The sequence below is a fragment of the Schistocerca gregaria genome, chromosome 5, assembly GCF_023897955.1.
Source record: "Schistocerca gregaria isolate iqSchGreg1 chromosome 5, iqSchGreg1.2, whole genome shotgun sequence".
NCBI lineage: Eukaryota > Metazoa > Arthropoda > Insecta > Orthoptera > Acrididae > Schistocerca > Schistocerca gregaria.
In genome coordinates, this window is record NC_064924.1 from 501,290,063 (window position 1) to 501,302,905 (window position 12,843).

Below are 12,843 nucleotides of genomic sequence, written 5' to 3' on the forward strand. Positions count from 1 at the left end.
GCCGTATCCCAGATTTATAGCTCAAAAATTATGTGAGGGTGTTACTGAGCACAGCAATAGCCCATGGTCAGCAAATATTACTATTGTACCCACAAAGTCAGTTGACAGTGCTCAAAAATATCGATTTTTTGTGACTACTGTTTCTTGAATGGATGAACCACAACGGATGGATATCTGATTCCAAACATCAACTTTTCAATGATTGATCTTCAAAGTGGTTATTATCAACTGGAAATGCTTTCCAAAGACAGATCCAAATCAGCTTTCACAACACCTTCAGGTCACTACCAATATCAAACAGTGGTGTTCACATTGAAATATGCTCCAGCTACATTCCAAAGTCTGTTAGAGGGGATATTTCATGGATTAAAACCAAGAATCTGTATGGTGTATCATGATGATGCCCAGGCATCTTTAAAATGGTTATTAGGGTTGAAAGATCCATCAACAACATGGACATTAAGGTTAAGTGAGTCTGATTATGAGGTAATTCATAAAACAAGAGCCAAACATATGAATGCTGATACTCTAAACAGAAATATAGCTGTTTTATAGGTAGTGAGTGGAAGACAGGCAGATAGGACAAAAGCACAATCAGCTGACAGTGTCAATTGTTTCAATTGCAACCTCAGTTTGAAAGGAAAGAAGGCTTGCTATTCAGATCTATAAGGTGTGGACCTCTCATTGTACTTCCTGCAGTTCTGGGAATGGAAGAGTTATGTCAAGCACACAACCACGTATTATCAGGTAATGGAGGAAAAAGAACAATTGACAGACACTTTGCTGAAAGATTTTGGTGGAAAACATGTGATGTAGAACAATATTCAAGAAGCTGCATCCAGTGTGCACAAGAGGAGATTGTAGTCATCAGAAAATTTAGTTAAGAGTTGCTACCTGAAGCTGACAAACCATTTTCTATGCTAGGATTGGATGTCTTAGGATCTTTTAATAGAACACAAGCGGGTAATACATATTGCCATTCTGGAAGAACAATGATGCAACTGCAAAACTCAACAAATCGAGTTTCTAGCTTCAGTGTCTCAGAAACAGGTAGTATATACAGTGAAACATCAAAGCTGTTTTGTTCTACACAGTGCTGCTAGAGGATAGTTGCTTCCTTGTGGAAATATCAATTGATGTGGCTTAGTTTGGGAAGAACTTTGTTAGAATTGTTAGTTGCATTTTTAAGTTTGGTGAGTGAAGTAAAGCATCTAATGAAGCAATGACACAAGTGCTGAACAGTGTGGATCAAGAATAATGTTGGCTGAAATCCTACATTCAATAATGAGGTAAGCATACATTCTGTCACTGTTTTCCTGATGTTTATGTAGCTTTTGCACCATCATCATTCTTAGTGTCATTCTTTTCACAAATTTTAAATAACTTTTGTCATAACTGTTCTTACTGTTTGCTGAGGTGAGCAAAATGGCTTGAATACATTTAAGTCAATTTCATGTCGTCTGTTTTACTGGGGAAAAAATGAGCAAATAGGGAAAGAATATTATGCACTTTGATGTCAAAGGGCTAATGAAGGATAACAGGACAGGGATGGTAAATAGTTCCATGATAAGTGAAACACATACATGGGTTGGCAGTATAGAGGAACAGAAGGCGTGGACAAATGATCAAAGTGCAGCCACAAGCATCACCATCAAAACATAAGTTCACTGTGACACAAATCATGAAAAGCTTCAAATGCATATTTGGTTGAAAGGGCAAGTGCAAAAAAAATCAGATTTGTAAAAGAATGTCTGTGAGATGCCCTTTGCTGAGTAGCAGTTCTCAAAGCAATTCAGATTTGTCCTCTAGATCAAATCAGTTCAGATTTGTCCTCTGGTTCATGTGAGAATAATCAAGCATCAAGAAGTTTTCCTTGATTCTGCATTTTCCTCAATTTTGCATTCGTCAAGTCTGGACCACATGAAAATGTAAAACAAGCATTTCACTGTAAACTGAAAATAAAAATCTGCAACAGCAAATCGGAAATGAAGAAAACAAGAGGGATACTGCAGGAATGGTATAAAGAAACAAAGTGTCAACACAACCATGGTGTCTACATTACTTTCAAAGAGCACTATGGAGAGTGAATAGCTAATGAGGTGTTTTTTTTTTCCATAAAGTGACCATGCTATATATTGGATGAGAACTGCCTCAATGCAGATGAACACCCACCTGTAACTGCAAAAATTGTGGAAAACATTATGTAGTTGATCTGAAAGAAAGTCTGACAAGGGCAAGGATTTTAGAATAATTATTATCATTAATGTAATATATGCAGAAAACTCATCAACAGGACATTTAAACTTTAATATTTACCTCTTCTGCATAGGGCTCAGTATTGCATGTCTTTTCATTTCTGCGCAGCCTCCCAATTATTTTGGCACAGTACAGATTCCACTCCCAATTATCTGGATCAAGCCTGAGTGCCTCTTTAATCCAGGGCAATGCCAATTTGTTGCCAACATAACCATATTCGCACAAAACAGCCCCTCTCAGAGCAAGTACAACTGCCTCACCAGTAGAATTTAGTGATTTTGACCTGTTCAGTGCAAGCAAAAAATGATTTTAATAATGCAGTTATTAATGTGCTGATTGTCAAAATTTTTGTAACAAGCTTTTCATTTGTGCTATAATGTAAATCATGATGGCAGTAAATACATTATGTGTATGCATTAAAGAGTGTTTTGAATCACAAAATGTCATAAACTATTCAAGGAAAGCATGATCAAAAACCTTTAATTTTACAGTTATTATTGTATATAGAAAAAACAACATTAATACACTCATTTGAAATTTTTTCTAATTCTCTTAAGATCTTCTAAAAACTAAAGTTAAAGACCATATCTACAATGAAACTCAGAGCATGATGAAAAGTACTTGGTTTTTTCTTATATTGAGACACATATGTTCAATAAGGTATGATGCGGCAGCTTAATCTGACAAATAGGTTTGTCTGTGTCAAGCGGGTAACATATAATACAAAGCTATCATAAAAGTCATTATTCTCAACAATTTATTGCCAACGGATTTCACTTAACAGGAAAAAACTTGAAAAAGTCGACTGAATGTTGGGTGAGTACTATTCTTTAAGGTTCCATTTAATATTCTATGCACAAAGTGGACCTAACAGATTTCTAACAGCAGTTGCTGAAGGTAAATGTAACCACATTTGAAGCATGGATATTTGTCGAGTGCTGCTAAATGTGCTTCAACAACAAACTGATAACTGATGGATAGGAATTAACAGATGACAAATGCCAGCTGCATAAAATGAAAGATAATACAATGGTAAAAGTATTATTTACTGTTGTGTTCAATAGCCTTCAGTGATGGCTGGAGTGTGATGCTAAGAAAAGAATGGAATTCAATTATTTTAATTGTGAACACAGTAAACACTGAATCACAGTTTTAAAATCCATATTAAGGCAAAAGAACTGGCTTTGTCACAGCTATTAATCAATTTTGATGATGAGAAACCACAATAAATTTAGGGAGTTCTCCTGCAGTGTTAAATTTTGTGATGAACATAACAGGAAATAAAAGGAACGATTTTTGGCAGTTTCTCTTATAAATAGGTAAGAGTATTACCATGCACCTTAAAGACCAAAGTTGGGTCTATCTCTTTCCCTTCATTAACAATATTATGAGAAGAAAAGTTGCTAGTCACCATATAGCAAAGGTGCTGTGTTGCAGGTAGGCACAGTAAAAAGACCTTCACAATTATAGCTTTTGGCCACTGGCCTTCATCAACATTAGACACACATATGCACACTCAACAGCCGGGCGAAACGGCCGTGCGGTTCTAAGCGCTGCAGTCTGGAACCGCAAGACCGCTACAGTCGCAGGTCTGAATTCTGCCTCAGGCATGGATGTGTGTGATGTCCTTAGGTTAGTCAGGTTTAACCAGTTCTAGGGGACTAATGACCTCAGCAGTTGAGTCCCATAGTGCTCAGAGCCATTTGAACCACATTCAATACAAATGCAACTCATACATGTGACTGTAGTCTCAGGCAACTGAAACCACACTCATATGATGAGTAGTTACTTTCCTTCTCATAATATTGCTTTATTCCAGCCTGGATTGTCCATTGTTTGAACTTTCTCTTCATTGGTAATAAATCCACAGCAATATACAGCAAATACGGGTGAACACCAGATAAAAAATGAGTCATTTCCACGAGACATCACAATTATACCATGGAACCCTACTTCTAGTTTTGGGCACTGAAACCTTAATGTTGATTGCCATCTCCCCATAAACACAGACACACCTCTAGTCTTGATAATTACCAGAATTTGGTAAGCAATAAGTTCACAATTTTTTTCCGGTGTGCCTCATCCTGCTGAAGTGACTCATTGTTGGTCAGATCTCATAGAGCTACTATACAGGGTGGTTTATTGATCATGGCCAGGCCAAGTATCTCACGAAATAAGCATCAAACGAAAAGAATACAAAGAACGAAACTTGTCTAGCTTGAAGGGGAAAACCAGATGGCGCTATGGTTGGCCCACTAGATGGCGTTGCCAAAGGTCAAACAGATATCAACTATGTTTTTTTTAAAATAGGAACTCCCTTTTTTTTATTACGTAGTCGTGTAGTATGTAAAGAAATATGAATGTTTTAGTTGGACCACGTTTTTCGCTTTGTGATAGATGGCGTAATATTCACAAACGTATAAGTACCTGGTATCACGTAATATTCCACTAGTGTGAACGGTATTTTCTTCGTGATACATTACCCGTGTTCAAATGGGCCATTTACCGATTGCGGAAAAGGTCGATATTGTGTTGACGTAACGCTATTGTGGTCAAAATGCCCAACGGGCGTGTGCTATGTATGCTGCTCGATCATCCAAGTGTCCGGACCGTTCGCCGGATAGTTACGTCATTTAAGGAAACAGGAAGTGTTCAGCCACATGAAACGTCAACCATGACCTGCAACAAATGATGATGACCAAGTAAGTGTTTTAGTTGCTGTCACAGCTAATCCACACATCAGTAGCAGACGAATTGCACAAGAATCGAGAATCACAAAAACGTTGGTGTTGAGAATGCTACATCAACATTGATTGCACCCGTACCATATTTCTATGCACCAGGAATTGCATGGCGACGACTTTGAACATCATGTACAGTTCTGCCACTGGGCACAAGAGAAATTACGGGATGGTGACAGATTTTTTGCACGCATTTGTTCAGCAACGAAGCGTCATTCACCAACAGCGGTGACATAAACCGGCATAATATGCATTATTGGGCAACGGAAAATCCATGATGGCTGTGACAAGTGAAACATCAGCAACCTTGGTGGGTTAATGTATGGTGCAGCATTATGGGAGGAACGATAATTTGCCCCCATTTTATTGATGGCAATCTAAATGGTGCAATGTGTGCTGATTTCCTATGTAACATTCTACCAATGTTACTAAAAGATGTTTCACTGCATGACAGAATGGCGATGTACTTCCAACATGATAGATGCCTGGCACATAGCTCGCATGTGGTTGAAGCAGTATTGAATAACATATTTCATGACATGTGGATTGGTCGTCGAAGAACCATACCATGGCCTGCATATTCACCAGATGTGACGTCCCCGGATTTCTTTCTGTTGGGAAAGTTGAAGGATATTAATTTGCTATCATGATTCACAGACAATACCTGACAACATGTGTCAGTGCAGTGTCAATGCATGTGCGAACATTACGGAAGGTGAACTACTCGCTGTTGATAGGAATGTCGTTACAGATATTGTCAAATTCATTGAGGTTGACGGGCATCATTTTGAGCATTTATTGCATTAATGTGGTATTTACAGGTAATCACATTGTAACAGCATGCATTCTCAGAAATGATAAGTTCACAAAGGTATGTGTATCACATTGGAGCAACTGAAATAAAATGTTCAAACAATACCTACGTTCTATATTTTAATTTAAAAATCCTACCTGTTACCAACTGTTCATCTATAATTGTGAGCCACATGTTTGTGACTATTACAGCACCATCTATCAAAAAGTGAAAAAAGTGCCCCAACTAAAACATTCATATTTCTTTACATACTACACAAATATGTAATAAAAAATGGGAGTTCCTATTTTAAAAAATGCAGTTGATATACATTTGACCTATGGAAGTGCCATATAGTGGGCCAACCATAGCACCATCTGGTTTCCACCTTCAAGCTAGACAAGTTTTGTTCTTTGTAGTTTGGCACTTATTTTGTGAGATATTTGGCCTGGTCACGATCAATGGACCATCGTGTATATGGAGCCAGGTTAAAAGATTAGGAAACGTGAATCCTACCGTTTAAATGAAAATAGATCATAATTCTTGTAAAATCTCCTCAAAGGAAGTGGCAGAATTAAAACTGTGAGGGTGGATCGTGCTTGGGTAGCTCAAATGGCAGAGTACTTGCTCGTGAAAGGTAAAGATCCAAAGTTCGAGTCTCAGTTCGCACTGTTTCAATCTGCCAGGAAGTTTGTCAAGATAAACTTGAAACATGTAAATAATCAAGACCACTGGATACGCAATCAATGTGCTATTCATGCTACAGAATTCAAACTGAATGGTATGCCAAAAATGCAGGAAAGCAAAATTGTGCCTCTGAAACAAAAAATAGTGGAACAGAAGATCAAGTGTGACAAATCATTGGTGAACTACAAAGAACTAGAAGTGAAGCTTAAGGTATAAGAACAAGAAATAAACAGTAAATATCATATTATGAACTTGTTACCCAAGTTCCAAACATAAATGCCCGTAACAAGAAGTGGTGTTCACTGGAAAACAGAATTAAGAAAAATCTAGACATAAACTGTGCTCTAATTCAAGTGTTGATTGCAGATAGTAAAAATTTCCAGTCACAAGTTATGTGTGACCCAAGCTCAATACTGTCACAATCCTTAAGTAAACTAATGACCTCAACACACAAAGAAAATGCATTAGAGCATGAAACAGAGCCTGTTACAGTGTTTTGAGAGTGTCAGGCAAAGAAATAGAGACAAAAAACCTTGATAATCACTTAGCGTTGGATACTATTGGAGATCATAGCAAGTATAGTACTGAAACAAATCAAAAGGAAAGCACCCAATTGTTGTATGCTGTTGTGGTAGCTATCAAAACAAATGCTTCAAACTGTGTTCACACTGAAGAACACACCCACAAAAATGTCTGAGACAGAGAATTCTTGTGCTAATGGATAGCCATGGAAGGTATTTATGTAATTTGATTAGCTCTGAACTAGATGATTATGTACTGTGTGTGCATTATTCTCTGAAGTGATAAAAAAGTTGACTGAATACCTCAGTCAAAATAATACAGTAATAGTTCTGGAGGGAACAAACAACAGAGGACATTTTAAACCACAGCAGTATTATAAACACTGCAGTCGTTGTACTTTCTCCAATTAGTCATAAAACTAATGTAACCACAGCTGAGCAAGAATATTAAGTTGTTTAACAGAATTTTTGTGTCCTCTATACGTAACTCGAATTTCAACAGATATAGGATAGCTTTTAATTTTGGAACAGAGATTAATGAGGTTTCAATTCATCATGACCCTTTTTTTTTAGGTGAAACCCAAAACAGGAAAATACCAACACAAAAACTACCAACAAGGATCTATCAATAATTAAAATATTCAGTCCTTAAAAAGTAAACTTGTATGTTTAGAAGCACTTGAGTGGTGACGATAGTCCAACAGTGGTATGTTTCACTGGACACTGGCTCCACGGGCAGGAAGTATCTTTGCATAATCTACGTAACTATTGAATAGTATCATACTTTTGCAGGACATGTAACAAAAATGGTGAAGCTGCATGTACTTGAAACAATGGCTTGCAAACATGGGAAAGACCAGAGTTAATTAGCGAAATTCGGCAGTGAAAAAGCCTTTGAGTGTTCAGTAATTGAAATTGTAATTCAAAATATAAAATATATCAATGTGTATCATTCACCTGATAGTAGCCCCAAGTCATTTTTAAATATATTTAATAGTGTGTTTAACAATGCTAGCAGTTGTAAAGGGAATAACAAAATTTTATGTATGATGACTTCACCACTGATTACAGTAAGGCACCAAAACTGAAAGAGTGTCTCTGCTCATTCCTGATCTAACGCAATTTGCATAATTCAATCAATGACTACACCAGAATTACTACAAACAGTAACTGAAGACTGTCTGTCTGATAACAAAGGACAGATCACCTCAGTAGAAAAAAGTATGAAGCCCAGGACACTCTGTGTTAAATATCAAGAAATATACTATAACAACATAAATACCGTAAATCACAATGTGGCTACAGAAGGCTGGAATGAAATTCAAAGTGGCAACAAAAGTGCATACAGTTTTGGCTTCTTCAAACCAAATATTGTGAACACATTAAGAAAGCATTCCCTATCAGAAATAGATGCATAACAAATAAATAAAGACAGAAATATATGTTACAAAGGCATAATTGTTTAAAGCAAAAGGCTTCTAGTTCTGCACAGAACAATTAAATAAAAAACTAACTGCTTGCAGTAAAATGGCACTACCAGGCATATAAAAAAATGCACCAAAATAACAAAATACACAAAGAAAACTGAAGTTGAGTAGGACATTATAAACTCAGACACCAAGGCAAAAACAGAGAGGATGATAATAAAATCAGAAACAGAAAAGAAAAAATAATAGTCCCAAGATTTTTGGATGGACAAATTCACCACAGAGAAACCCAGAAATCATAGCCAAAGAACTTAATGACTACATAAATGTATGCAAAAATCTAATAACGAAATGTCAACTCTGACAAGTGCTACAAATGATTTAATAGAGAAAAGACATCCATTACAAAATTCTATATACCTGTTCCTGACAAATGAAGAAGAAGCAACAAAAATCAAACAAGTTGAAAAACACAAAGACTCAGGAAATCTACAGTATCTCAAATATCATCTACATGCATCCTGTAAGCATTACACCAATTTAATCTCAGTAAGTATTACACCAATTTAATCTCAAATCTTTGAATGCATTCTGTATAACAGATTAATAAGCTTCTTCACATCACTGAATACAGCCAGAAGCCAACAGGGATTCCAAAAATTGTATCTACTATCTCAGCAACACAAGAACTTGTGGACTATGTACTGTAAACACTTGAGAGGTAAAAATTTATAATTAGAGTATTCTGTAATATATCAAAAGCTTTTAACCTAGTTAATCACATTCTCCTTGAAATCCTAAAATTCTATGTGGTGATAGGCAATTAATTTAATCTTATAAAATCTGTTTAATGAATAGATACCAAAAAGTAGACACACCAGATGAGGAGAGAAATAAATACCAGAGTCATGCATAGTCATGTGGCTGCACTGGACTACAACAAGCTTGGGCCAAGCGAGCCTGTGATGTCGCCACAAGGGTCAAGCAGTGCTCTACACAAGCTACGGTGTACTACAAGGTCACCAGAGTCACACATAGAGGTGCAGCTGCAATGCTTCCGCTGAGCAAACCTGTGACTTCACTGTTCAGGCTTCCACAGGCTGGCCAGTGCTGTGCACAACCACTGATGTGCTGGAATGATGCGACTTCTACACTTATTTTTAAACACAGAAAGTGAACAGAGAAACTAAATGTGGTTTGCGGCGGAAAGAGTGCATGTCAAGAAAAAGGAAAATAAAAGAAAACCTAATCAGAGGTAAGTATAGAACCACACAGCTTGAAACAAGGGGATAACGATGGGAATTATGCAACCAGTGGGTATTGAAATTTACGCTCATGCTAAAGTGTCAAGTCACACTCCACACATTTCTCACTATCCATGCATGTCTACTGAGTGAGGTGGCACATTGAATAGCACACTGGAATCACATTCATGGGGATGACAGTTCAAACCCAGTCCGGCCATTCTGATTTATGTTTTCCACGATTTCCCTAAATTGCTTCAGACAAGTGCTAGGATGGTACCTTTGAAAGGGCATGACCAACTTACTTCCCCATCCTTGACAAATCCGCACTTGTGCTCCATGACCTACTACAGAAAATTTGACAAAAATCAATACTATTTGCAAATGACACAAACATTTTAACTAAGGGACGGCTCTAGAAGAAGCTACACACAGAGCCAAAAGCATATTATGTAGACTAGAAAACTGGTTTAGAATTAATAAGCTGATAAGAAATTACAAAAAAACCATCACATGCTTTAAAAACAAGTGACCCAAAGATATTGAGTTAGTTTATTAAAAATCAAGAAATACAAACTTGAACAAGTACCATACGTAAAATTTCTGTCTCTCCACCTTGATGATAAACTAACATGGACAGAGCATATCAACAGAATGAACTGTAAATTAAATTCAAGCTACTAGGCACTATGGAAGTTAGCCAAAATTTGTAAGTATTACAAAATATTTTACTTTTCACACTTTGAAACAGTAATGTCATTTGGAACAGACCTATTGTACATTTGAAGAAGATACTCACCACACAGAAAAGGGCTAATTGTATAATGACCAACACCAACAATGAATGAGCTGCAGATCATAATTGAAACTGCTTAACATTTTAACTAGCAACAAATGTATACATATAAACATACATGGGGATGTACCTATTCTGTTGCCTTCTGAACAGTATCTTCAAAATAAATAACATTGACATCTTTAAGTACACAATCAGGGATATACTGGAGAAAAATCCACCTTATCCTGCAAATGAATTTACTAATTATTGGAAGGAAAATCCAAAATTGTAATTAATCATCATTCAACTAATAAAAAAAAATCATTATGTATGTACATACATAAGGGAGAATAGTGACACTCTGTGAAAAATAAATGAATACACTGGAAATTATCATAATTACAGAGTGGGCAGAAAGTAACTAGGTATCATTAAATGGCTGTTAAGTTTTTAATATTGATTGAATAATATTGGAAATAGGGCAAACATACAGAACATTAAATAGGACAGCGATTTTTCATGCCACAGTATCGATGGTGGCTGCAAAGACACAGTACACTCAACAACAACAAAGATGGCCAACTGCCTTACAGTTAAAGAATGAGCACAGATTGCTTTATGCTAGGAGGTGTGAAATTTTATTGTTCTTGTGCAGAGAGTGGCATACAGTGAAGGGAAAGAATGCCACAATGCATGCAGAGACAATAAAGAATTATTCCAAGAAGCTAATGACCAAACTTTGGTAAAAGATGCAGCAAAAAGAAGTCAACTATCCTAGTATTGGTGTCCTGAGAATGTGGCAATTGTGCAGAACATGTTCAGTACTAGCCCAGGGAAATCAACATGCAAAGCAGCTCACAAGAACAGACTCACTAGGCATGCTGTGAGTCAGGTGTTGGATAAGGAATTAAACTTTTGAGGATGGGAACCCCATTACATACAGCTTCTGACACCAGAAGACTGCGATCACACAATGGCATATGGAGAGTTGATGTTGTGTTAGCATGAAGATTGGTCTCAATGCTTTCACATCACCCTCTGGAGGCCATAATACATGTGGGAGGTATCTTCAATTGGCGCAAGTGTCATTACTGGTTGGCATCTGATCGTGGAGTTAGGGTGGAGAAGATGAATTCTCACCCAAAAGTGAGCGTGTGGTGTGGAATAACAGCTGCAAATGTCATAAGCCAATATCTCCTGCATGACACAATGAAAGGGGAACGCAGCCTTCACATGCTTCAGGATTAAGCTTGGCCCACAGTATCTGGATGAGAAATAACTTAATCTTCATGCAATATGGTGCACCACCTCAGTTCGTACATAAATGATTGGATGCCATGTTTCCAGGACATTGTTTCTGGAGATGTGGACTTCATGAATGGCCTGCAAGAAGTCTAGACCTGATGTCCTAATACTTATTTTTATGGGGCTGGGCAAATGAGGAGATGTATCAGATGAAACCTCACACAATGGACAAACTGGAAGCATGGATTTGGGAAATTCTTACCAATATTTCATGTAATTTCCTCCAGAAAGTTGTGGTGTGGAATCCATTCCACATCATTTGAGGAGACTGGCTGACACTACAGGTTCCTGATAGACTTTTAACTTATGCAATCATATAACACTGTACATATTGTATTAATTTCAAAGAAATACACTGCAAAGATAAAAGTTATATGTCAATTTCAATACCGAGTTACTCCGCATGCCCCCTTTATACTTTATGCCATAATCTATGGCTGTAAAAGCACTAAGTTGTAGATAAAAATGTCAAGGCCTATATGTAGTGATATAGCATGTGTCAACTGAAATACATCAACTGGCTAAATAAATAGAACTATGCCTATGTTAACTGCTATGTTTTACCTGCTGATATGGTCCCAGACCTTTCCTATAAGATTAAGATCAGCTGATTTAATGGATGAATTGAGATATGATACATCTGTTTCTACAACGGTGTTCAAAATATTCAAATGTGTGTGAATTCCTAAGGGACCAAACTACAAAGGTCATCAGTCCCTAGACTTACACACTACTTAACTAACTTATGCTAAAAATAACACACACACCCATGCACAAGAGAAGACTCAAACCTCCAGCAGGAGGCTGCACTATCTATGACAGCGTCCCTCTAATAGCACAGCCATTCCATGCTGCACAAGGGTGTTATGGTAAGTCTGATAAATTTCTGTGGATTAATGGAACATTTTTGTTGCATGTTCTCTCTCTCTCTTTCTCTCTCTATTCCACGTGGGAAAATATATCTAAATGTGTGTATGTTTGTGTATCTATCAACCTGCCAGTGCTTTCGTTTGGTAAGTCACATATATATACACAGTGTGTTACAAAAAGGCACGGCCAAACTTTCAGGAAACATTCCTCACACACAAATA

At 37.0% G+C, this 12,843-nt stretch overlaps 1 protein-coding gene across 5 annotated transcripts in view; it reads right to left on the reverse strand.

The window, feature by feature from the left end:
- The window catches only part of LOC126272343 (uncharacterized), a 313,886-nt gene that overhangs the window by 98,901 nt on the left and 202,142 nt on the right, over positions 1–12,843 (reverse strand). For all 5 annotated transcript variants that reach the window (XM_049975141.1, XM_049975140.1, XM_049975138.1 and 2 more), the window contains one exon: positions 2,317–2,539. In XM_049975141.1, coding sequence (XP_049831098.1) covers positions 2,317–2,539 — 223 coding nt within the window. The remainder of the gene's footprint in view (positions 1–2,316; positions 2,540–12,843) is intronic.